A 26892-nucleotide genomic window follows, 5' to 3' on the forward strand; every position below is an offset into this window, starting at 1 on the left:
TCAAAAATTCTTACAAAACCCCAAAATCTGAATATTGACATCTAACAAGGATATGAGAAATTAAGTTATTTGACTGCACAGGCACAGCCCTAAGCAAAACCATGAATGAACCGACAAAGTGGTGAACTGTAAGGTGCTAATGACATCCATAAGACAGACAGTCAATCAAACATGTAATTTCACATTTGTAAACATGCACTCATGTGGCTCACAGTCCAAACAGTATTCCAGTGTAAAAGCAGTGTTTGAAAACAAGAAAATTTCAAATTACAGTTATTTAATAACTTGGACTTTTATTCATGTATTCCCACCATATCAGACACACTGAAATCTGTTTGTACTTCAGTCCATAAATGATTCACTAGAGTTCTAACAGCTGGACTCACACCTGTCTAGCTGAAGAGAAAGATACCCATTCCACTAATTCTGTTGTTGAAAATGCTAAAACACCAAGCGTGTCAATGGGTGAAACAGCTACAGATTTGTGGCCACATTGCAAAACAGCATGGTTCTGTGAGTGACAGTAAATGTTTAAGAATTAGTCTTACACAGGAGGTGCTTTAGCCTGTTACTGCCATGAGACAAGTACAATTCACATGAATGGTAAGCAAGGGAACAGTTTGTGGCCAGTGCTGGGAAGATGAAATGAAGCCTTTGGGAGTAAAGAAGCACTACACACAGCAGATATAGTGCTAAACTAACAAGATTCCCAAATAAAACAGAAATTCAATGTAATGAAGCTGTAGAAAAGGAAATGTAATGAAGCTGTGGAAAAGGAGGTATCTTTTTTTTTAAAAAAAGGAAGTGTAAAAGGCAATGATTTTAAAACCAATAAAAACTTGGGAAAGGGAAATTAATTATTAGATAATAATCAAGAAATCTGAATGAGAACTGGAACATCTTATAGACCACCACCAGAACAAGGCAATCACTGAAGTACTGCTGATAAAACTGTTGCTTTATTATGAATTTTATATGAAGAACACAAGTGACATCCCTGTTCCAGCCTGCTTATCTATCAAAGTTTCATTTCAAAGAGAATTGGGCAAATTATGACAAATAACAAAGCACCTGAGCTAAGAACAAGACTGTAGGTCCAGGCACAGTCTCTTTTAAAGCAACTAGAAAACCCCATCTGCTTTAAGAAATGTTAATCAGTTTGCTCTACTTCAGACAGTAGGCAGAAGTATCTGAAATTACTAAAATCCACATTATAAAAGATTGTAGAACATACAGTACAATGGCACAGACCCTCACAAGAAGTTCACCAAAATGATTAATCACTGAGTGAGGAAGCACTTAGGAACATGGAAACTATTTAATACACAAAATAAAGATTAATTGGTAGAAGATTCCAAGGGCAATAATAAAGTCAATAATAAAATGCATTAAGACACTAAAAAAAGGTCATAGGAAGGTCAAGGAATTGACTATTAATGAACTAGAGAAAAATCTCTTTTTAGAATGGATAAACACCTAGTCTTGTAGAGAACATTTGGCTGGTAAAGCTTGGAGGATCATGGTTACAGTGTTGGATGCTACCTGGAGAATGGTATCAGGTGGGGTGCTGCAGGAATCTGCCCTAGGACAAGTCCATTAAATATCTTTACCAACAACTTGCAGGGCCAGTGAGGTATAGTCTGGTCAGAATTTTAAGACAAACTTTAACTCAGGTGAAGAGGATCCACCAACAAGTCTAAAGACAGGGTTGCCACTCAGACAGACCCAGACAGGCTGGAGGAATGGTCCCTGCAGGATTTGTGTGAATTCAGACAGGACAAACACAAACCACTTGCACCTGAGAGGCCCTGGCAACAATACAGGCTGATGGCTGGCTGGGGAGCAGTTCTGTGGAAAAGGTCTTGGCATGAAGCAAGCTGATCTCGAGCCAGCAGTGTGCCTTGTCAGGAAAGGTCACCAGCATCCCAGGCTTTATTAACAAGAGCCTGGCCAGTAGATGAGGGAACTGATTGCTACCTCTGCTCAGTGCTTATTACCCCAGACATGGTCTAATGTACCTCGTTTTGGGCTCCCACAACACAAGAAATACACCCACAACATGGCCACAGTAGCCACCAAGATGCTGAAGGAGCCAGAGCACTTGTCTTGTGAGTAAAGGCAGAGGGAGCTGGGCTGATTCAGCCTGCAGAAAAGATGGCTTTGGGGAGACCTCAGCAGCAGCCTGTCTGTATCTGTAAGGAGGTCAGTGAGCAGTCAGGCTCAACACAGGGCTACACTGGGACAGGACAAGAAGCAATGGGAGCATGTTGAAACAAGAGAAATCCACAACAGATACAAGATAACTTATTTGCACCATGAGGACAGTCAAGGACTGGAATGGGTAGCCTGGAGTAGTTTTGTTGTCCCCCTGCTTCAAGTTTTTTATGGCCAGACTGGGTAAAATCCCTCACAACCTGGTCTGACCTCATAGGTGACCCTGCTTTGAGCAGACGGTCAAGATTAGAGACCTTGCAAGGTCCCTTCAAACCTGAATTTCCCAGCAATCCTATGAACACAAGAACAGATTCAGTTTAATCTTGACAGATAACATACATTTTAAAAAAAAACCCTACTAAATTCCCAGACCAGCAAGGTTGCACTTCGGTCTAGAAAAGTCTAAGAAAAATATCTTAGAAAGTTGCATCATCAAAAAAACCCCAAAATAAAACAGCCACCAAGAAAAACTAAGCTATGCTTAAGAAAAAAATACTGAAAAGACTACAGCAGATCTATAGTGTGTCCTCTTTTAGAATATTGTCTATGATGTGACAATGAAGACTCAAAACCCCTCCACAACACTCCAAAAACATGAGAGCTCAGAATAAAGAAAGGTGTAGACAGAGGGGAGATTTCACATAAATAAAATCCAACATTTGGCCTGCAAATCTCCCTCAATGAAAGACAATACAGCACTGAGGCATACACACACAAAAAAAAGCAGTTTGACATTATTGTAACCAACATCCCCTTTGCTATTGCAATATAAATTATACCCAAGTCACTCTCAAAAATAACACCTGTAAGAGGATTCACAGGGAAAACATACTATTAAGCAGACAAAAAGTGAGTTGCCGAACAAACAAATTGCAACACTGAATTTCACAAGTCTTTTTGGTTTTATGGTTTATATACCTATAGGTACAAAGATTTATCTGTCTATTGGAGGATTAGAAACAATGGCAGTATAAGCTTTTCTGTTTCTGGCAATGACATTACTTTCACAAAGTGAAAGGGGAAGTTTATATATAAAGATCATTCAACAGACCTGATCCAGTGCAGCAATTTCTGCATTCCTCTTTTTGCTGAACCTTGATTCTAATTTTCTTTTGTTTGCCTGCATATGTTAACCAATTTCATGATCAGTGATCTGTATGGTTCACTTGGAAATCTGCAGGTTGTAAAATTTTTGTAGAAAGTGCTACACAGCTTATTTAATGGTCTAAAACCTCTAGAATAAGCTTATAAAGTAACATGCATTTCCATCTTTCTGCAACACTTAAAAAGTAAAAGTCACTTTATTTATCACATCTGAGGATGAACTGGAGAGAGGAACAGCACATAAGAGCCACAGTTAGCTGAAAATACTCTTCTTTTTCTCCTACACCCACAGCTCTTATACAATTCCTATGCACATTTCTTCCCCACAAGTCTCTCAGTTTCCCTTCACTCTGTCATCACCCTATCCTGCTCAGCAGTCTCTGAGTCTTTTTTAAAAAAACTGGAGCCCCCAGTCCTCACTAAGTTTCAGCCATCCAGAGCATCCAGCAGCCTCAGCAGATCTGCAGCATTCAGGGAAGACACTTCCTAAGCCTTGAGTCTCTCTTGACTTACAGCATATGACTGTGCAGAAAAAGAATGGAAGGTGCAGGTAAGACAGAACTCTCGGGTCTGTTCTGTTGCTCGCAAGGGAAGGAGAAAAGGTGGAGTGGCAGAGGATCTGACATACTTCAGCTTCTCTTAAGAAGACTGCAGAGGGAGCCATTGATTCCAAGAGCAGGAATCAAAGGAAGTGAACTCCACACCTGTTTCTCCTGGCAAGCAATGGAGAAAGCTTCAAGATTCTGGCAGCTGGAAGCAGGAACCAGAAATAGACCCTGAAACAGCAGGGGAGGAATTCAATAGAATTTTTTTTTTTTTTTAAAGGAACTGCAAGTTGTTGAACTCTGTATTTTATTATTGTAAAGCTCTTTCCCATAAAAATCCTGGCACCTATGAATACCCAAATTTCAACAAAAATTAATATATTGAATATCTAAATAATAAAAGACAATTTGTTTTATCTAAGTTAAGAGCTGCTCTTCAGTATTAGAGACTCAATACTTAACTTCTAGAAAATGAAATTTATCATGAGCTTAGATGTAATAAACGATTTTTTTTTGTCCAGAAGTGCAACACCTGTTACTACAGCTTCATACTACTCTTTCTAAAAATATCTCCAGTGAGACCCTAATGGATTTGATTAATGAGTAAACCTTATCTCCTAGATAAAGTCAGCAACACTCCAAAGGGTCAGAAAGTTTCAAGGGCAAAAGCCTCATCTTTCCTGAATCCTGAAGTCAGAAAGCACATTTTCCTAACAAGACTCAACTCTTTTCTTAGCTATCCTAGCCCACCAAAGCTGAACTGAGCATAAGGGAAACCAACCATTTTCTCTGGAAAAAAGGTAGACATTTGTGAGAAATACTTTGCTTATCATGAAAAGTTATTAATTTTAAATGGTCTTTTTGTCTTCACCAGTGTAAAGAAATGTATTAATGCAACTTCATCAGAGAGCTGCTATCACCACCTTTTCCTACTCATTCCACAGCTCCTTTTCAAAGCTGGGATTTTTTTTTCTGTTTTATTTAAAAAACAAACCAATCAACCAAACAAAAAACCCCAAAACAAACAAAACAAAACAAAAAAACCCAACAACCCCCCAAACCAACCAACCAACCAAAACAACAATTAAAAAAACCCCAAACAAACAAACAAAAAAGGACTTCAAGCTGCTAGGAGATGAAGGCTCTCCCAAGCTTTTTCATTCACTAGTATCTCAAGCAGACACTACACAAAAACCTTATCTGGCACATGACTAGACTCTCAGTGAGGAACAGCCAAGGTCAAATGCTGCTTTCTGCAGGTTGTGGCAATCTACTTCCCCTGCTGTAAATAACGATTTTTAACACAGCCTGCTGCAGGCCCAGCTTAGGAGTGATAAATCTGATGTTTTGTCACAACTCCTGCTTTAACACCACTGTCCTCTCAGCAGCAATGCTGCTGTAAACAGGCCATCAGCACTTATTTTGTCCCACTAATAGTTGTTTTAGGGAGAGTTGCACAACCCAGTCCTCGAAATCCAAGGAATTAGTCACTAGTCACTACTGCTAACAGTGGTGGAAGATGTGCTATAAAAAATGAAATCTCAGAGACCATTGGAGGTCTAATAGAAATGTAATCACTGCTACAAATGAAAGGAAAGCTGAGCCACCTCTCCACCTGGCTTCTTTATAAGCACTTTGGACAAAGTGCATTGGGGAAAATTTTAATCACTAGAAACATTAATTAAACCTTTTATTTAACCTCTTTTTAAAAAAATGCAATTTAGCTGCTAACACTTTAATAATTTTTTAGGAATAAGTTAGTGTTGAGCTAGCATTTCAAAATATGCATAGAATAGCACAAATTGTTTAGCAAAATCAGTCCCAAAATATACTTTTTAGATTAAATCTTTATTTCAGTACATAAATGAAAGCTTTAAAAAAAATCTTAGGATAAGTGATTTACACTTATAAGAAAAAAAATTTAAAAAACAGCTCCTACAATGAGAAAACAGAGTATTTTTCTGAATCACACAAAGTCTCAGAGACAAGATATACATGAAATATATATCCTGAAGATATATTAATATCTTTCAGGACCTTGCTGTACTGTACAGCATTGTGATGTAACTAAATTTTCACTTGAGCCTATTTCTACCTTTTTTTCCTCTCAATTTTGCCAAAGCATAGTCTTGATCTAACAAAAAACTACCAAAATATGAGAACCATCTCCTAGCCCACTCAGTTTTTTATTGAAGCTTCTCAGCAGCATCTAGAGGGAGCACTTCAATGTTATTAGCATCACACAGTCCTGACTGGTTTTTCTGTTAGCTAAAAGAGAAGTGAAAACTTACTAACATAATCCCCCTGCTAAGTCACACTTCACATTTTAGTGCTCCCTGCTAATCATGTTGAATGCTAACACACTTAGACCACACATCATTACCTTCAAAAGTTACTAATCTGATACTGCTGCTTGTTAGATGCAGCTTAATGATAGTTTAACTCCTGGCTCACAGAAATATTAGAAAGAAACTAGAAGAAATACCAACATGGTAACATATGCCATCATTAAAACATGCATCATCCTTATAGAACAGCAGGATGGATTATCAGTGGCAACTCAATTAATCATTAACCTATGTAACTCAGAATATGTCATTTATGCTACCCCTAAAAAAGCACAAAAGCTGCAGCAGTGGCTAAAGACCAGAAGTTTCGCCTTTAGTTTCAGCTGTCATGTCACCAATGAATCCCAAGCTATTGCAGGAATAACCCATGGCTCACTTTCTATGTAATATTTAAAATGTTTGTTCACTAATATTCTGTGAAATACCCAGCAGCTTAACATGAATTCCCTGCTAAGCTTAAAACAAACAGTTTTATGAATATCATCAAAACACCAGTCACACTTTGGAAATACTAAAAAGATTAGGGTCCCAGCCACACTTAACTTTGTACAGATAAGAAAGTTTACTTAATTAAAAATTTATTATTTTTATAATGCATTACTGAGCTGCAAAGTATTTCAAATACAACAGCTTGTGTAGGTGTGTGTGTTTATACATAGATATATATATATAAATATATATATACACAATAATTAATCTAAATCTTGCTCTGAAAGCAATTCAAACCACCTAGTTGTTTGCAGCAAGATACAGTTTTGCCAGTAACACGTCAGCCACCAAAGATGTTAAAGTCACTCAAGTCATGGTATGACAGGATATCCAGAAATACCATCTGAAAACTTCAACTCTGAAGCTGCCAAGGCAGCTTTGAATAATAGTCCACCAAACTCAGACACACCAAAAAAAAAAAAAAAAAAAAATTAAAGCATTCTGAATTTAAGCAAAACTGCTTTCCTTTTCCTGCACCACTGTTGATGATCCATTTTTTAGTGTGTTTGGTACATACATAGTATGGATGAACCCCAGGAAAATCTGAACTTAGTAAGACTAAAAATTCCTGTATTTTATTAAATTAACCTTTTATATTATTCTTCAGCTAAAGAGCCGAAGCATTTCACAAGACATGAATTCCCGCTAACTTCAGCTACTCTGAAAATAACCTTTTACACTTTCATAACAAATTTTTTCCACTTAGGGGACAAATCTGACCCTAAAGCCCTTGAACAGCTCACCTCCACCACTACTTTTAGCAGCCACTTGTATGCAACCCAGTGACTCTATGTAGCCAACTCATTTTACAGTCAATTTCCTACTCATGGTGCAGACACAAATGAACAAGTTATAGCAGTTCAAACTGACATCTGTAAGTGGCTGATATTCTGATATACATATTGATAACCACTCTGACACAGAAGAGAGAAGACATATTAACTGCTTCCTCCCACTTAGATCTGGAAATCTAGATGATGCATTGCCACAAATGGACAACAGACATGAAGAGCTAAAAGAATTTTCAAAGGCTAAAGAAAGCAGATGATAATCAGAATTACAGAAAACTAAGTTACACTTTTGGAGTACACATTTAATCACCTTCACTGCCACAAATAGTGTTTGCTGCTGTTTGTTAGGAATGGCTAAAATGACATAAACCAGGCACACACAAATTGGTGCTGAAGTTATCCTGCCTTAAGAGATCAGACCGGACAGGCAAGCAATAGAAAGAAGAACTTTCTTTCCTGTGTTGTGTGGATTCTAAACACACAGAAACTGCCAGTGGCCCAGAATGTTCCTCAACAGCTGGAGGCTGAGAACAGTTCTGTTATATGTATATATTAACCCTGCTTTAAGTCTGTATTAGGCATCCACTTTCGACCACTGTCAAAAAGGAGAAGGAATACAAGCTACTCACACCCACAGCTGCTTTCCAGTTTCTCCAGTTATCAGAATGCAAATCCAAACTCATTTCAGTCACAAGGGTGCCACTGACACTGCTGCTTGCTTGTAAAATTTTTCCCAATTTATCAAGATTATGAAAAAGATTAGCTATCTGACAGACCATCAAACCATTAAAATAGCCACTCATCTCTGGGGCAGAACCTGGGCTTTTCTACAACTTGGCCTCAAAAAAACCCCAACAAACCTCTAGATGCCACAGGAATGAGTTATTTCTCTGGGAATTACATGTGGAAATTTTATCAGCTGAAACCAACCAATATGATTTCAGGGTACTTCTGAATATTACTTAACCTAACTCCACACTACTGCATCTGTAGACAACTCTTACATTCTCCCCTCTTATAATACACTCTCTTGCCTACAAATCAAATGCTTCAGTGACTTTAAGCAAGTGACAGGAAATGCTGACATGTTTTTAAAGTTGTTTTTACCTTTCAGGGGAACCAGTATCACACAATGTGTTTTTGCAGACTTCCAGCATCCTTAGCTGTCCAGTCACCCTCTTATGTACTGGAATGATGAAGACCACCACTACTATTTTTGGTACTCTTCTCATCAAGCCTCACATGCATTTCTTCCACACCCAGTGAGTGAAGAAAAAGTTTTGAGGAACTGAAGCAAATTCATACCCATCTGGTCCACAAAATGAAAAGGAAATAGTCCTTGTAGGGTCAGGCAAATGTACAAAGTCTTGCAAATGCATGAAGTGAACAAGACCAGTGGATTTTATACCTTTCAATGACTCAGCCAAATTAACAGATTACAAATTATTTTTAGAGTAAATCTAAGATTTTTTAAAGTAGGGTAGAGTAAGCTTTAATTCCCGTGGCTCACATTTCTTCCCAAATACCTATCCCACTCAAGTCTGCCCTAAGACAGTAAAACTGAAAACATTCCTCAATACTTCCACATCTATAAGATTTTGTTTCAAGTGGCTGAATACACAGAAATTTGTCACAATTCACATCCACTACAACCACTGCCGACAAGTCTGTAAAGACAATACCAAATGCAAAGAGATCAAAAGGCAATATTCTGAAAAGGTGGAAACCCCTCAAACTGTGTGCCAATAGTACAGCTGCATGAGAAGAGACACTTTGTAAGCAAAGCCACAAAGCAATTTCCCTGTCATCAACATCATAGAGGGACTACACCACATAAGCTCTCAAATGCAAAACTGCTTCTTCAATCTTTAAGCAAATATCTGCTTCTTTGTCTGCTTTGCAAAGTATAAACTGCTGTAATCAACTGGAAAAGAGATGCTATTGGTTGGGAAAACAAATCTAATGAGAAAATATTCATGAAAAGGAAAGTATCCTTAAAAGAATGGAATAGAGGAGTTTAAACTGAATTGTTTTAAAGACTGAAGTGGTTTTTCCCTTTAGAAATGAGACATGCAGCTAATCACTGCAGTGACATGCCATGCCAGTGCACTTCCTCCTCAGGAACTGTACATATGAAAAGACTGGATCAAAGAAGGTATGGTGACAGTTCTTACAGATCTCCAAGTCAACTTGGCACATGACAATATTTTCCAGGAGAAAGAAAATACATCATTGTGTTATCCTCCTCTTTTGTGATTCAAAAGCACTTCAGGGTATTTTGAGATTAGAAAACAGAGAGCCATCTTTCAGTTCAGCATCTATATTTCAGCAGTCTTCACTATGGATAAGTAGGTTTCAAATGAGCAATCCATCTTGCCTCTGTAGAGAACAGTACACCCAACTGGCAGAATCCTGAACTTGATCCTGAATTTCTTTAAAAATGTCCAAGCAGATAGGCTATCAACAGCATTCCTTTACAACAGTTTGAGTAGTACTGTCTAATTCCATGTTCTTTTTTGAAAAGTCCTCAACAATTTTACCTTGTTTATAACAGCTTTTTTATAGTAGACCCTGATAACATACTGTACTGGTTTTGGCTGGGATTGAGCTCAATTTCTAGATAGTAGCTGGCAGAGGACTGTGTTTTGGATTTGTGCTGGAAGCAGTGCTGATAACACAGGGATGTTTCAGTTAGTGCTGAGCAGAGCTCCCACAGCATCAAGGCATTTTGTTTGTCACCCCACCAGCAAGAAGGCCAGGGCTGCACAGGAAGCTGGGAGGGGACACAGCCAGGACAGCTGACCCCAGCTGTCCAAAGGGATATTCCACACTACACAGCATCATGCTCAGCATGAAAACTGAGGGGCTGAGGGTGTGTGTGGAGGTTGGCAGGGGCTGCCATTGCTCAGAGACTGGCTGGGCATCAGTTGTTTCTCAGCACGCAATCCCTTTACTTTTGCACCATTTGCTCTTTCATGGGTTTTATTTTCCTCTTCTCTTTGTTGTTGGTTTGGGGTATTTTTCCCTCCAAATTCTTACATTGTCTTTATCTCAGTTCAGGTCTTTTCTGACTTTTACCCTTGCAATTCTCCCCTTCCATCTCACTGCAGGGGCAGGAGTGAGGATGAGCAGCAGTGAGGTGCTTAGTTGCCAGCTAGGGTTAAGCCCCACACCATAATTATAGCTCTTTGTTACAATATCTTGAAATTTGAAGTTATAAACTCACAAGCAGGCTTGCTTGGATTTTTCCCCCCATGTAGAAAGGTCCAAGCATGTAGTGTTTTGTAGGAAGGTATTTTAAGTTCTTTTCCTAGCCTCAGTGTTAAAGTTCCAGAGAAAAACTAGCCCAAAATTTCTGCTCCCCTTGATGGACTAGGTTAACCTATACTTAAAACAAGAGGACTTTGTCGTAACACTTCTACAAGCTCATGTTATTAAAAGAAAGAACTATTTTATTAACTTTAAGTTTAAAGTAATTTCATTCTTTACTGAGAGGTTAATGGATTCTTTTTTTCTATACATGATATTCAAATACTTTGGTTTTGAAATCACTCTCCTCAGGAGCTGTAGCACTTTCAGGTTAACAAAATGAAGCTAGCAGTGCATGAAGATGACATCAGTTTCTGTTGTGAGAAATTCTTTGTGCTCCTAATCATTAAGCTGCTACATTTTGGGAGAAGCATTCATTGTCTTGTTAGGCAGAATACCTCTCTACTTTTAAACAACTTTACAAGATACTTCATAGAAAGACTCCAGGAACTTAGTATAGTTGTACGTCAGCATTATGAAGATGAGCTGCTCCAACAACTCATGTTCCAGAAAAATGATTGAAACATTCTCTGTATATCAGGGCACAGAAATGCTGGAAGCTCCACAAGCCACCAGTGGACATCAAAAATGATGTTCACTAGTGAGTTAATATGAAAAATGAATCAACTACCTAAAAATATGCCAAAGCCTATGGTCCTGGATCCAGAGGAGAAGCAACAGCCACGGTGAGCAAACTGAAACCCACTCAGAATTGTCAGGTACTCTCAAGAAAGCCCACTGAGGTTGAAAGCTCACCTCTTGTAACAAGCCAAAAATTTCCAAAGGTAGCAGGGATTCATACTGCAGAGAATCATCACCTGAAAGCACCAGGCCAGTACTAGACTGGAAAACATCTTTTTAAAAATTACAGTCACAAAACATACTGTTCATTTCATTACTGTATAGGCCTGAATGTTTTAAATTATTTAGTGCTATCTGAATAGAAACCCAGTTCTGTATCATTAAATAGGATTATAAGCCTCAGAGATACAGGCATCAAGGTTTTGGATGCTGTAAGTTTAATTACTCAGCTAAGGAGTTTTGTTTTTCACTATATTAATTCTAAATCCCACAAAATGAAAGCATCAGCCTAACCTTTGCACTATTGTCAACATTATGCAATATCACATCAGAAACTGAGCATACCTTACCCATAACTGTGGAACATTCCTGCTTTTAGGAAAGAGAACTCCTAACAACACTTCCTTCTGAATTTTAACATTCTGTTTATAAATATAAAAATACATAGCTTAACACAGGCTCATGTTCCTTTATTCTCAATGTGTATGAAGTAAAAGCAAGAGTTGAGATTATTGATTCATATACTTTTTAACCTTTTCATCATCTCTGTTTGAACTCTTCAGGATAAAAAAACCCCGACAAAACAAAACACCCCAACAAAACACAGCCAGTGCCAACAGAGTTCTAAAGAGTGACTTAAATAGTAGGCAAATGCTATCTCACAATTAGACACCAAGAGGCAAGAAAAGCAAGAATTAACCAGGCTGAGAACAGGCAGGCCTTAATGTAAGGGAAAGATTCACACTGACAGATGAGAACAGGACAGCAACTTGAAACAAATCAAGGATTAACAGGTGACCTCAAGACAGCCTGTAAGTAAGTGGCACTGGACTGTGAGACTGAAAAACCAGGCAAGCCTCAGTGGCTGTGTCACTGGTTTTGAAAAAACCAAAGTATGAAAAAGCACCTTAATTCCTGGCCTACCGATTCAGTTCAATAATTACTTCTATAAATACTAATGAAAACTTTGAATAAAATTACATTTTCCTAACACCATACAATACAGAATCTTCTCCCTTTTCCTGTACTTATTAGGAATTGAGCATTATTACACAGCCAATGCAGTCACATTTTCAATCAAAATTTTGTGTCCCTGATTTTTAGCATACAAAACATTAAAATGGCAGAACTCACTGTTTTTCCTCCTTTCCCTTCTGCAACATTGAAGGAAAAGCACAATTCATAAATACCTTTCTATAAATTACTTAAGTCAAAGTCCCTCACCCCCTCTGAATTCATAGGCTTTTACTATGAGACATGAAGGAAACAACTAGGAGGGGAAAGGGAAATTCTACATTTAACATAAACATTTTAATTGCATTTTTTGATAAAGAAGTTTCCTGCATAAACTCAAAACTCCTCTCAACACTGAAAGAAATCTAAAAATACTTCAAATCAGGCATAAAATTTTAGCTTCCTCCTGTACTATTTTACAGCAAGGGAACAACCGAGAAACCAAGTTTAAGTATTTTCTGTGTGGTAATCCTTAACAGATGGATCAAAACAGCTGAAAAGAAATCACTCACAAACAAGAAGTCCAGTGCTTGTTGATATTTTCAGAGTACCAAGGTTGTTGATGGAAAAAGCCTAGTAATCACTAGTAGCTAACTTGCTACCACAAAATATAATTAAAAATTAAAATCATAATCCAAATAACAGCAAAGGGTGTAGGGCTCCAAGCAGAAATACTCAAAAATTTCTTTTCCTCCTGGTGCAATGGAGAGGTAACAGAAGATTTCACTTTGATATCAGGGCACCAGAATGACCCAGTGGTTCCTGCCTCCCACCAGCATCTCCAGCAAACAAAACTGGGGAGATCACCAGTCCTACAAAATTCCCTTGATTGTACCACACTGGTGAGCCTTTGCCACCCATGGTGCTGGTCAGTCAAAGGCTGGACTCAGAACCAATACTATCATGAAATAAGACTTCCACATCTGTCAAAATTAAGTTAATTTTTAAACCTGCTATGCTCATTTGAAAAAACTGACTTCTGCACAAGTTGCTTCCCCCCTGTGTAGCATTAGATAACTATTGGAATCAAGAGTGTGCTATTGACAGGTGCCAGCTGCCTTTACCATGTTGATGCCATTTTAAAGAAAGAGGATTTTCTGTTAGTCTGACAACAAGAAAGAAACTGTGAGATCAAACAATGGAATCAGCTCATATGAAAAGCCCTGGCCACAAAACTAGCAAGACACCAAATGTCTCCAAAAGCAGCCAGGAGAGGAAGGGAAAGGCCATGCACAAAACACACTCTCTGATGGAAAACAATCCAAAGGCTGCCAAAAAACTAAGGGGAAGAACTGTAGAAATTTCCCCAAGTATGCAAAATTGAGACGAACAAGAGCAGAACTCAACAACCACAATATTAAAAAAAAATACTAATTGAATGAAAATGTATGCATTAACAAAAGTGGTAGAAATAAACACCAACATGAGAACTGAGTCCCTCAGTAACTTTCCTTAAGCCTAATTTCCAAGAAGCTGCCACTCAGTTTGTCAGTCATTTCAAGAGTGGCAAAGGCAAGCATGAAAGCAAACTTTACAACTGTGTCATCAGGTTGTTAGGAGTCAAGCAAGAACATAATTCTTCATGATGTCTGACTGCAGGGCTTAAATTTTCTAACCACACCTTACATAGTGTAAGTAAGTTTGAAGGACATAGATAGTCTTTAAAGTGACTTGCTTGGTTCTACATGAGGCACAATTTTTTTTCCTTTTTCAAAACCAGAAAAAATCTCCCTTTATCTTCAAGTCTTGACCTGGATGTCTCAGAACACTGTATCAGTCTAGGATGCCAGAAAATCTGAGACAGTTATGGAACCAAAGCAGTTCACAAGCATAAAGCATGACACATCATTTGTTTTCCACTATATTATAGAATCTTCACATAAAACACTTAGGTTATTTTCAGGCTGGTGCCACAAAAAAATTAATTCTTGCAGCACCCAAATCTTTATATCCTGATGTTCATGGTATGTCCATGAAAGATGATTTTGGTCTCATCTCTTTCATAATATTTCATTCAAGTATGCCTCATGTCTCCTGGCTGAAAAAGTTGGGAGTGAGTGGGGAGGGATGGGGAAATAACCTGACAAAAGGAAAAAAACTGAACTACATTACCGAATACTTTAAAAAAAAATTCATAGAAAAATCTATCCCCATGAAAATGGGTCATTAGATCACATAAACATTTGTAAATTAAGGGCATCATTTTAATGATACTAGTCAATACAGTGAAATATACTTTGCCTAAATTTTTCTAGGACAAACCTTCAACTGTTATAGCTATAAAACTCTCCTGAGACAAGGAAAGAGATGATAATAATTTACAGACTGAGAAACACTGAAAAATAAACTTCAATGACTAGTCCTGTACATCACAGAATCGGGAGAAGGACTAGATGTGGTCATTACTTTTTTGCTTATATATACTGATCCTATATAGTTTTTTTATTAATAACACTAAATACCAGATGTATGATTCCTAATCTCCCACATTCTCTAAATGACAATTGTTTCAAAGCAATACTTCATATACGTTTAGCTGTCCAAAGTCAGTATAAAGAATTTGGTTTTAAATTTAAGCTCAGTCAGTTTTTGGAGCAGAGATAAAATCTTCACCATTATGCCCAGAATTAAGCATGCCAAAGGAAAGCATACCCTTCATTGGAGGAGAAGATAGTTACTTCAGTATACTTCCTGCCACACAGGCAACAAAAAAAAGAAAGCTATGTATCCATAAATATACACACAGGCAGGTGTTTATATACTCATAAATGTGTGTACACACACATGCCAAGATCCTCTGCATGTGGTGAAAAGAAAGCACCAATAACTATGCTAAAATCAGTAATTAATTGCACCATGATGTCTCCTCTCTCACATCTATTCCGCACTGAAACCTGTAATCACATCCTTGTCAAAAGATGCATTCAATACCCTGGATTGCTGCAAGTACATCCACTGATATAGTCTCATTTTTCAGCTCCTAATCTAGAGCCAACCTTCCTTCAAAGCTATTTAAAATTAACACAACTCCAAAAGTACATGCAGCACAATTGCCAAGTCCTTTCTCTAATAATTATTTCCTGACTTGGTGCTTGCAGCAAGAAAAAAAATGTTTTTTTCTTAGACCCTAAAACAACAAAAGCATCTCTCCAAAGGTCTATCTAGAAAACAAATTTTAACTTTAGTCTTGTGATTTTTCATTTTTCAGTCTGTCTCTCACACAAAACTACAAGCAAGCTAACAATGATTCAAATTCTTGTGAAATGCAGGGATCATGTTTTAAACACAGATCAGTTGCAATGCTAACACTAACTCACTGAGTAGGCAGGACTATAAATTGTATTTATAAACCTATAGAAGAGCATGACAATGACTATGTCATTATGAAAACCAAAGTAATTTGTGCCTTAACATTTGCATCTTGAGGAAGTAAGCAAAAAGCAGGACACAACACAGTATTCAACAGAATACTTTACACACTCCTGTCCCAACAAGATGTGCTGAGAAGCAGAGGTACCTTTAAAAGCAACACACAACCCAGTGTCACAACACAGCACAGCACAGGCTGGCCAGCACAAGGAAACAAGAAGCAGAACACCTTCAATATAGGTCAGTCAGTAATCCACAGACACCAACACCTGCACCTAAGGGCCCACGTGTCTAATTCCTTCACTTAGTTCAGAGGGTGCGTGGGTAGGACAGAAAGCCCTTCCAGTTTTCACAAATTAAATACAATCAAGGTTAGTATCTTTTTACAAGTTTTCTCTTTCCTTCCTGGAAGTGCCCATAACCACGTTACATTCCTTAGTGGCTGGCAAAATGCCCTGTCTTTCTAAAGGTTTTTCAAAGCTTAATTTTTAAAGTATCTCCATGGTAATATATAATAAATATCTGCATGTAAGTATTTATTAAAAATACCACCACCAGTCGATGTTTGCTCCACATACACCCCATTTCAGCCAAGCAAGCTCTTGTTCCTCCAAAACACAGTAGCATTTACCTCACTGACCTTGGGACTGCCTTCCTCCAGTATTTCTCCCTCATCAGTTTGCATGGGAACAGGATCTGTGCAAAGCTCTGCAGAAATGCAAAATACTGCCTAAAAGATAAACAAAAAAGATATGTTTTAAAAACAATGACATTTTTTTGCCTTTAAAAATGTTATGTGAGATTGCAGTGCACATAAACAACAATTCTAGGCTACGACATTTAATGCTGCCAATTCTGCACATATTCACTGAAATTATGTTTTACACAGACAAGACAACTATTAATTCAGGATAAGACAAAACTACTTCATTAAAAGAAAAAAACTCACTTAACAGGAATATACTTTCTAACTTTGAAGTGTCGTTGCTGAGTATTTAATGAGATTTTACTCATAAAAGCTACAGCCAGTAAGGAATGATCACACAAACCAGAGCTGAGCAATTCATTCTTACTAAGAAATAGCTTTTGTGCAAATATAAGCTTCAGAAATTCAGTTTACAGATAATCTAAAGGTTATTAGTTTGAAACATGGTTAAGACTTCCAGTGATCTCACAGTTCCTCTAAAGTCTTACTTCCAAGAATTTTTCCTTGACTTCATTTTAAAACTAAATACATTCCAGAATATAAATGGTTCCAGGAACAGATAAAGTCATTCAGCTTCAGGCTGGCATTTCCAGTCTAACTCAGGTCAACAGATCCCAGTGTTTCCAATATTCAACACTACTAAGTAATCTCTTTTTGTTTGACAGTATCAGTGCAGTTCCAACTGAAGAAAATCTGCACCCCAAACTCCATTCTTCAAATTGTCAAGTAACTGATGGAAGGATGCAATACAGTTAGGGAGACTCTGGTGTTTAAGATTAGAATGTCTTCTGCTCCAGAGCATGAGGTATCTTTCAAGGGTAATGGATCAAAATAATCAATTTAAGAGATAAATGCACCAGAATAAATTCATCAGGAATCTCTTACACTCAAAATGCAAGACATAGGCCATGACCAGATCTCTAACATTCCAGGTATACAGAAAGCAAGGGCTCACACTGAGTGCACTGAGTTAAGAATTCTGTTAAAGCCAAGAGCTGTTGGCCTCTAACAGCTGTCCCTCTCGAGATTATGTAACTCTTTAACTGCACTGGCAATCAAAATCCATTTCAAGTCTCTCTAGTTCTGTACCTCAGTTTAGAGCTGCTGACAGTCACCTTCACAGCAGCAATTCCAAGCCTGGAAAGTGACAACTTGGGGGGTGCAAATAGTAACAAGGTCAAAAAGAGAAAGCTTGGTTTATCATCCGGATGCACCTCCTTCATTTCATTGTTAATGCCTGTTCAGAGTGTAAGGCTGTCTGCACTCCAACTCCCTCTGCATGCTGCACATAGGTAGACAACATTTGTCATGGTCATTGACTCAAGGAGTGAAGAACATGTTCTACAAACATTAAGGGCCTGAAGCCACAAAACGTAACATACAACTTAATCTTATAACCAAAAAGCTGTTACATTCAGTAATATCATACATTGTGATGCAAAGCACAAGAGTTGCAAAAACTTACAGTGTAGTAATTTCCTTTTCAGGGAAAAAAAAAAGAATTACAAGAAAAGAGAACTCTCACCCAAATCCTGACTTAAGTATCCTGCCTTCAGCATATAATCAAAAATCAGAGGTATCAAATGCTAAGCATGACATCTATGCCAAGGTCCCCCTGCCTATAACTTTCTTGCTTTTTGCTCTGCAGCCACAGTGGAGGAGGCCAGGCTGGGCAGTCCCTGTCCATGGTACTTCTCTGCCATGCAGCATTTCTGAAACCCACTCGAGAACTTCCAGAGCTGGGAGTTTGGGATGTGATTTTGCAGTATCTGAGTCAAGTCATTGGGAAGCTCCAATGTCTAACAGCCAAATCAGCTTTGGCCAGAAGGATTCCTGTGGCACTCACCTGGCCTCAAAATCAGAGATATAAGCAAGAATAAACTTGAGCTACACAAGCAAGAAAAAAAAACTAATAAATAAAACAACACCAGTCAGGTCAGACCAAAAGCACTGCAAGGGAAAGTCACTTTTCATTCAGAGTGCTGGAAGAACTCAAACATGAGCCTCTGAAAAACTGACGTGTTTTATCTTCTTAAATCTCTCACTACCAGAGGAATTGGCAGTATTTGACACCAGTTTTTATATACTACTCCTAGAAGAAGACAAAAAAAACTACCAACCAGTGTATCTCAAAGGAGGAAAGGTCAGTAGAACTAGGAAATTTTAAAAAATGGAAAGGCTACAAGAACAAAGGCAAGCAAGCCTCTCCACAAATGACAGATTAAATACACTGTAACTATTCAGAACTCAGAGATCTGAGTAGGAAATTGAAAAACAGAAATTATAAAAAAGAAAATACAATGGAGAAGGAAAAGGGTTTATTCATTCACTCTTCATTTATCCCATAACTCATTTTTTATCAGGTTTAACATTTAAAAAAACATATTATGTCATACAATGCTTAGTTAGAGTAAACTCACTCACAGGGGACAGTAAAAAGTTACAAGTTCTAAAAGGCTCAGTAGTTTACCAGAAAAATTCAATATGGGAAAAAGAAAATCCTCCAAAAATAATTTGTAGCTAGTACAGGAAGACCCTAAGTCATAGACTAAGAGGCATTGCAAGAGGAAGGTTTTTTTTGTACTTTCTTGCATTTGCTTCTGGGTTCTTTCAGTACACAAAACATCCTGCAATAAACTATGAGCCCAATTCAGTAATTTTTATGTTCTTCTGCATACATGAATTGATTCCCTTAGCCACTGGCACAAGAATGCTGCATTGTAAGTTTATTTATTGCCAGAAGGAGACACTTCAAGATTCCTGAAACCATGGGACACTACATCTGTGGCAGACCTTTGTAGATGTCATTTACAACTGAGGGTGACTTCTCAGCCAACAGAGACTGCTAATTGCCATCACATGAATAAATAACATAATCACTCCATGTTACTGACACCACCTCTTCAGCTCACCAGCTTCTGACCAGAGAGCTGCAGGTGACACACAGGGCAAATTATTTTATATAGGGAGGATAGACAGGAAGTAAGAATTTGTACTAGCACCCTACAGGAGTAGGAAAATGCCAAAAGCATAAAGGCATTTATTTACTTATATTCAATACTTCATGTGATGTGTCAGGTTCCCAGATGATAAAAAGAGAATTTATAGACAGTCCATTTAGATTTTCAGATCAAACTCCTATCAACAAAGTCACTCCTGGAAAATGTCAAAAGTAAGATAATCCTCTTCTTCCACCCTTGCATATATCTACCCAAACTACCTGAAATGTGACTGAAATCCCCTAATCTTTATATTCACTTGATATCCTTCATAAAAATTAACTAACTTTAACTGGAGTGAGATAACTCCAAGGAAGGTCTGACAAATAGCAATGCACTTGGTATGCCCACATACAATGTAGCAAAGGCATGTCTAAAGCTAGGAACAACTTTTACTTAACTCATTAAAATATAATACAGTGATGACAATCTATTCTCAAAGATAAAAATATTCATTAATATGAACTAGCTGGATTTCTAATGAACTTTAATGCCTACTGCAATACTGTCCTGTCATAAATTAGTATGGTTTTGGGACAATCCAGTTTGATATGTGGTCCTGTTCTTGTTCCATCTCTTTTCTGAGGGAAAGATGCACATATTTTGTTTAGTGGGATCAGGATGATGGATGTAGCTACCAGCCATACTCTCAGTGTAAGCAGAACAGTGCAGTATCCTTATGGATACTATCTCTGCACTACTGCATTCCAACACACTGCGGCAAGTAAAACCTGAACAAGATTTCCATATACTTATAAATCCCTGAAAACTAATACCAGGGAACAAGGTACTTCCTCCAGGATTAATTTTCCCTCCACATAGAAAGGTCCAGCATGGAAAAAACCACAATCCTCCATAGGAAGAGAGAGCTGGAATTCAAGTGATTTCAAATTCAATTTCATCAAACAGGCCTAACTGGGACTAAGCACCTTATCTGATTCAAGAGCCTATAGTGCAGCAACACTTTTTTTTTTTTTTAGGTTAGCAGCAAGAATCAAATATGGACTAAAGAGCAAAACTGTTCTTCATTTGATAATGAAGAAGAAAAAAAAAACTACTTCAAGCTTCTCAAGGGTGCAGTTGCAAGAGAATCACTTATTAATGTACAACCAATTTTGTGAATCCTGTGAATTCCCAAGTCTGAATTGGATATGGCCCACTAGAAAACCCCTGAAGAGAAGTAAGACTGCACCAACTGTCACCATTGCAGACAATAAGCAGAAATTGAAAGTAGGTCCAAACTCTGTCCCAAAGCAGAACAGGCACAGGAGTGCTCTTCCAAGACGGTGATCTTGTGTACATGGATGGCAGAATTGAAACAAGAGCAGCTAGAACAAGGCAGTACTTGACTAAACTATGACTTCAATGGGACTGCACCTCTTTGACACAATTGTATCAACACATGATAGCTACCACCAGTCTCCAGGCAGACAGACAAAAATGTGCTCATTTTTAACACAGGATCCAGCCATATTGTATCTAACTGCTAAAGAATTATATTACATTGACTCTGTTAAGAATGTACAAAAGCAACATAAAATCTAACACACAGAAAAAGAACAGAGAATTTTCCGTCACTTTAAATGCAAGTTGCTCTGAAAGCAAAAGCATTCAGAAGACAAAAAAAGCCTTGACTATATCTTTATTGCTTATAGGAAATAATCACTTACCAATTCCAGTGACTTTAAAAATCTCAACATAAATTAACTAATTTTCAAAGACATGGTACATCACACATATTAACTTTAGCTTACAGAAACAAATCACATCAGGCACTAACAAGCTTCACACCCAAACCCACAGGAAATAACACACTAGAAAGTATACAAAAACAGATCACTCCTATAGTATCTTGAAAACCAGCATAGGCTATTGTTTTTTTCACTTCAAAGTTTCAAGATCACAATTCTGAACTTTGGTTGATTTTTACCTTTGACAGTTTCCAAGGGCTGCCAAAGCCCACAAGGATCCGTCCTGGCTACATTCAGTGCAAAAACGAAACCCTAAAAGGAGAGAAAAAAAGAAAAAAAGGAAAAAATTACAAGGTCAGCCAACTGCAGGCATCAGTTAAGGATAAAAATTATGTAAACAAAAGCCAATTGTCTTCTAAGCTCAGCAAACCTGAGTGCAAAGAAGTGAAAGGAAAAGGCTGCCTTCAGGAAAAGGTTTACTTAAAATTCTCCCTACAACCTCCCCTCCAAATCTGGAAAAACAGTAAACACTGGTAGCATGTGTGAGAGAATCTCCTACTGACTATGAGATTCAACAGAACAGTAGGAGGCTCTAGAAATGTAATTTCTATTCACAACTGGGAAAAAACATGGAGTGAAACTGGTTTCTTGTATAAGAACTGAGAGAACACACACAAGTGTGTTTCCTTGCAATCAAGGAAAATGACTATGTAATCCTACAATAACTCTTGATTATTAACTATTATGTGTAAAAATTAATCCCATACCTACGAGCTGTCAGGTATTTAATCCTATTTTGAAAGGGTAACATAGCAGCAGCACTGCACTGGCTAACAATCAAACCCATTTCAAATCATACATAATCTGTCTTAACCACAGCTACTATTAAATACTTCAATTTTGGTTTTGCAAAACGTAACCAACTTCCAGGAATTAAAAGAAGTCCAGAACTTCTGGTTTACCACTATACATCCAAGTTAACATCACTAAAATCTAAATTATTCCAGTTGCCATTATTCAGGTTTGTTGCAAGGGATATGAACAAGTGGCATTTTTCTAAATTCACTGCATCATTTTGTTGGCTACTATTCCTGCTTAATGTACAGCATTATCTAGTAACAAACTGTTCCCATCACTGGACTGCCATAAACTGAGTAATTTTTTCCTGGTCTTCTAGCATTAACTAAGAGCTTTCTGGGCATGAATTCCATTCAAACAATTTCTGACTAGAAATTACTTTTGGTGATAAAAGGGAGTCTTAGCTGCCACTGTGGTTTACCTGTCCCTTTGCTAAGCGAGTAAATGTTTTACAGAAGCAAACTTTAATTTTGAGCTTGGTTCTGACTTATGTTGTGGGGTGATTCTGATAAAGTAACCAAGAGCACACTCTGCTCAAAAGGCCTCCAGCTGTCTTAAAACATCATCTTACAAAAATCAGCCACTGAGGCAACTACACAAAAACATCCCATACTTGATTAGGATATTAGGAAGCTGGCTTAAAGTCATTCACAGCTTCAAAACAATACAGAAATATTCCTGGGGGTTTTTTTGTTTTTTTTTTTTTTATCTACAGCACCCTGGCAGGGTCACAGTCATGATTTACTATAAAAATTATCCAGGACAACCCAGGCCTCATTGTGATGGTAATTCTCCAATTCACTTTTCAAGGTTGAAGATGGAAACATAACTCATAACCAATTAGAAATTATTTGGTAGAAGGAGAGATACTACTGGTGCTTGAGAAGAGGATTTGCAACCTTTTTATTTTACATGGTTTAGAACAACCTCTTTGCATTACTTAGGTGAAAGGAAATCCAGGAAGGATTAGTACTTCAAGGAAAAACGAACTAAAGATATCACTCTAAACAAAGGAGCTGGGAAGAACGGGAAAAGGCAGAAATCCTCCATCTCTTACAAAAAAAAAAAAAAACAAACAAAAAACCAAAAAAAACAAACAGAGAGGAATATTCAGGAATGGCAATGTCATACCCTACAAAATCACTGTGGTGTTCTACAGCAAAACATGACTTGAGAAAGGGTGTCCATTATGTTTAAATTCAGTGTTGGCTGCACAACTTCATCTTTTGTTCAGCATTAAATTCTTCACACTGATTTTTTGGTAAAATATGGAAAATGTTTCAGTTGTTCATGTAGATATGACCCAAGTACTTTTAACAAGATAAGTAACTGTAACTTGGAATAAATATCATATACATTAGTCTGTAGTGCTCTTCTAAAGTACGATGAGAGTGGAAGGACTATAAAGAAGTTAAAGACAACCTATATGAATGAAATACAAGTCCCACTTCATAGTCCTACTTAAGTCTTTTTACATGAACAGCTCAAATATAAACTAGCAAATCACTTTCATAAAACAGAACACTCCTGAAGATGTCAAGGGTTTTTAAATAGACAATTATACAACATGATCTGCTCAAGAAAATCCAATCATTAATGAATTTGTGGGTTTTTTCTCATTAAAGAATATAGCCCTTTTTGATTCAATGTTAAGGGAGATGTGAGCCATGCAAAAGGATACTTCTCAAATGGTCCTAAACCAGACTTTCTATTTAGAAAATCCTGCCTCTAGCCTCTGAGACTAAAGACAGTCTTGAAACATAATCACTTGCCTGGTGTTCCAAACTATTTACATAAACAATATTTAAGGTGCTATATGTTTCCCCTCCCACTAAAGGAAAAGTAAACCAAAAAGCCTATTTAAAAAAATGTTTTGCTTACACCTTTTTGCCACTTTCTACTGCACAAAGCAGCATAAAACCCACTTTTCTGCTCGTACTGATTTTGCTAAAGAATCCATTAAAGGTTACAGTGAACATAAAAGGTATTTGTCTCCACTTTGCTTACAGCAGCCTAGTGTACACTACACATCACTTCTTGACTGTAATCAAGGCTACATCCCAGCTATAATCAGACAAAGGCTGCCAGTTGGTTAAGTTTTCCAAAGTCCTTTGTGATTTGTCCCACCCTGTCTTTTCAATGTGACTGAAGCATATATACACACACATTTATGTGCATATACACATGTATGTGTGTAGATACAATATTTATATGTAATAAAACATCCTCAAAATTATTTCTACTTTTTCTCTTCAAGACCTTCAACACTCTACACCACAATGTTTATGGAAAATATCAAATTGGGGTTGCTGAGAGTATTCTGTCTTAACTGACTGAAAGTGTCTTCTTGACAGTCAGCACCACAGTAAGAGTTGTGGTGATACCTGAAGCCCAAGAAATTAAAACATAGTGAGTTGAGAATACCAGCTGCTTTTTACACTACATATCAAAGTTCAACCCACTCAAGAGATTCTTTTTTGCAACGATGGAAACACACTATCAGTTACAGAAAACCCCCAAAACCATTATTTTAAATTGTTCATCTCTGGTTCTATTAGGCCTTGCAAATCTCCCGGTTTTCAGGCACAAAAATGGGCTACTTCACACTGCTAATGCTGCTACTACTTGTTAACAGTAGCAATGCTTGGAATCCCAATGGCACAAAAGCAGTCATTACCATAAGTATTACAACTATCATGGCATTTAATGGTGTCCCAGTAGCAAAAGTGGCACACAATCAACAGGCTCAAAATTCCAGTAAATCCATGTATACTAGCATTCCCAAGGATTCAGCACTGCTGGAGCAACACCAGTGCAACCAAGCCTTTGGGCAAATTTCAGGGCATTTGCAAAGTGAAAAAGCCTTCAGAATTCAAAGGACCAGAGTTCTCTAAGGAGAGGTGGAGAGTGGATGCTATAGTAGACCAGAGACATGAAACATTTTTCTCCATCTTAAGCAAAACGTTGTGATGAATGGGAAGCCCACTTCTCAACAGCTCAACTTTAAACCTGAAAGCTATAAATAACTCCTTTACTGCTGATAATCCCAACAGAATCATCCCATCAGATTATTCCTACCACCAAAATCAACTCAGAATCCAAGGTTTCCTTTCGAACCACCAGTAGTATTCGTCAAGTACCACACAGCAGTATGTTTATCAAAACCAGCAGGAGTAACTGAATTAAAACTGATAAGGTGGTAAGCAGCCCTGTGCAGAGGAAAGGGGGAAGGGTGCCTTATTCACGGACAGCAGCAATTACAAGAGCTAAACACAACACTACCAAAAATCATTCACATGCAGGACAGGATTGGAAGATGATTTCAAACCATCTAGTTCTTACAATCCTCCTGTATTTAATTAGAAGAGTATCAAAGTTTCCTGCGTTAAACTATCCTTTTGCTTTGTCTGCTTTTACAATAAGACCTACGTTGTTAAGGAATTCACACCAGTAGGGCAATACTGGTGCTAAGTCCCCCAGCAGCCATGAGGGCAGACAGGCATCCCCTGCTGCCCGAGAGAAGCTCCAGGTCTCTCTCCAGCTCATCACCCTGTAATGCAGCCTCGGGTGGAAGATTATGGCCAGACTGAGCCACGACACAGCCAGGAGAGTGTGATGGAGAATGAAGCTTAACTCACAATTTGCCTTTTTTTTTTTTTTTTAAACTTCACTCTTTCATAGCTTACACCCAGAAATTTTCCAAAATAATGCTCCGTATTTATCTCATTTCTAATGATTAATAACAGAGGGGTTCTTTTATACAAAGACATTTTGACTTCCCACCAGCATGATTATACGTGCAGAGAAGTCCAAGATCTTAGCACTATTATTGTCAAAGAAAACAAATGCTGACTCGTTAAGCAAATAATTCTAAACTAAAATTGCAAACACCAACTTTGAACATAACCAGCTGCCAAGTAGAACTTCATCAATATTTATAGCATGACATCAGTCTGAATTGTACTTCTCAGCTATTTCAGCACCTAAGAAAGGAACAGGAAGCTAATTTTCAAAAATCTGTTTTATACTCAACAACGTTTTTTCAATCTTCAAAGAAATGAGGCAATACACTCATTTTTATGGCTAATTTTTAAATTTAAACCTACAATGCAAGTTATTGCTGATACAATGCTATTCTCAGCACCACAATCTTTGCTAAACACATTTAGTTAGTACTAACACTAGTCGAACTACTTGCATGAAGAGCTTCAGACCTGCTCAAGGCCCTAAATTTTCAATCTTTTGGGTTTGGCAAAAAGAGTTCTTCAACTTTCTCACTTTATTTCCTCCGAAAGTGGCATTTAAAAGAAAGATAGCCCAGCTTTATTATTACCACCTAAACCATAAAAGTCTGCCTTTAGGCTACCTTCTTGAACTACATGACAACTGATCTTCACAATCAAGCACTCCCATGGACTTAAAAACCTAACTCCTGAAATTTGCTCCTAGGTTTGAATATTCTTCACTTATATGTAACTTTTTGTTCATCTTTTATTAAACCTGAAAATGCAGTCGCACAAATTCTCTTTTTTTTTTTTTTTTGGTCACAACTTTGTAAAACTGAAGTTACTTTTAGTTTATTTACATGCCCAGCTGTGGCAGGGAGGAGATAAGCTGATATACAGTATCCACACACAAGGCGGTGCCAGTTTAT

The 26892-nt window shown here is 37.7% G+C and overlaps 1 protein-coding gene across 12 annotated transcripts in view; it reads right to left on the bottom strand.

The window, feature by feature from the left end:
• TNRC6B (trinucleotide repeat containing adaptor 6B) overlaps positions 1-26892 on the bottom strand; it is a 132538-nt gene that overhangs the window by 98131 nt on the left and 7515 nt on the right. For 8 of the 12 annotated variants that reach the window (XM_085048699.1, XM_085048695.1, XM_085048691.1 and 5 more), the window contains 2 exons: positions 21620-21692; positions 16625-16714 (listed from right to left, as the gene is read on the bottom strand). In XM_085048699.1, coding sequence (XP_084904825.1) covers positions 16625-16659 — 35 coding nt within the window. In that variant the 5' untranslated portion in view covers positions 16660-16714; positions 21620-21692. Of the gene's footprint in view, positions 1-16615; positions 16715-17575; positions 17656-21619; positions 21693-26892 lie in introns of those variants that run through there. The other 4 variants (XM_085048703.1, XM_085048693.1, XM_085048694.1 and 1 more) reach the window with 3 other exon arrangements.

This window comes from Lichenostomus cassidix, chromosome 1Aa (assembly GCF_008360975.1).
Source record: "Lichenostomus cassidix isolate B80296 chromosome 1Aa, HeHo_3.0, whole genome shotgun sequence".
Classification (NCBI taxonomy): domain Eukaryota; kingdom Metazoa; phylum Chordata; class Aves; order Passeriformes; family Meliphagidae; genus Lichenostomus; species Lichenostomus cassidix.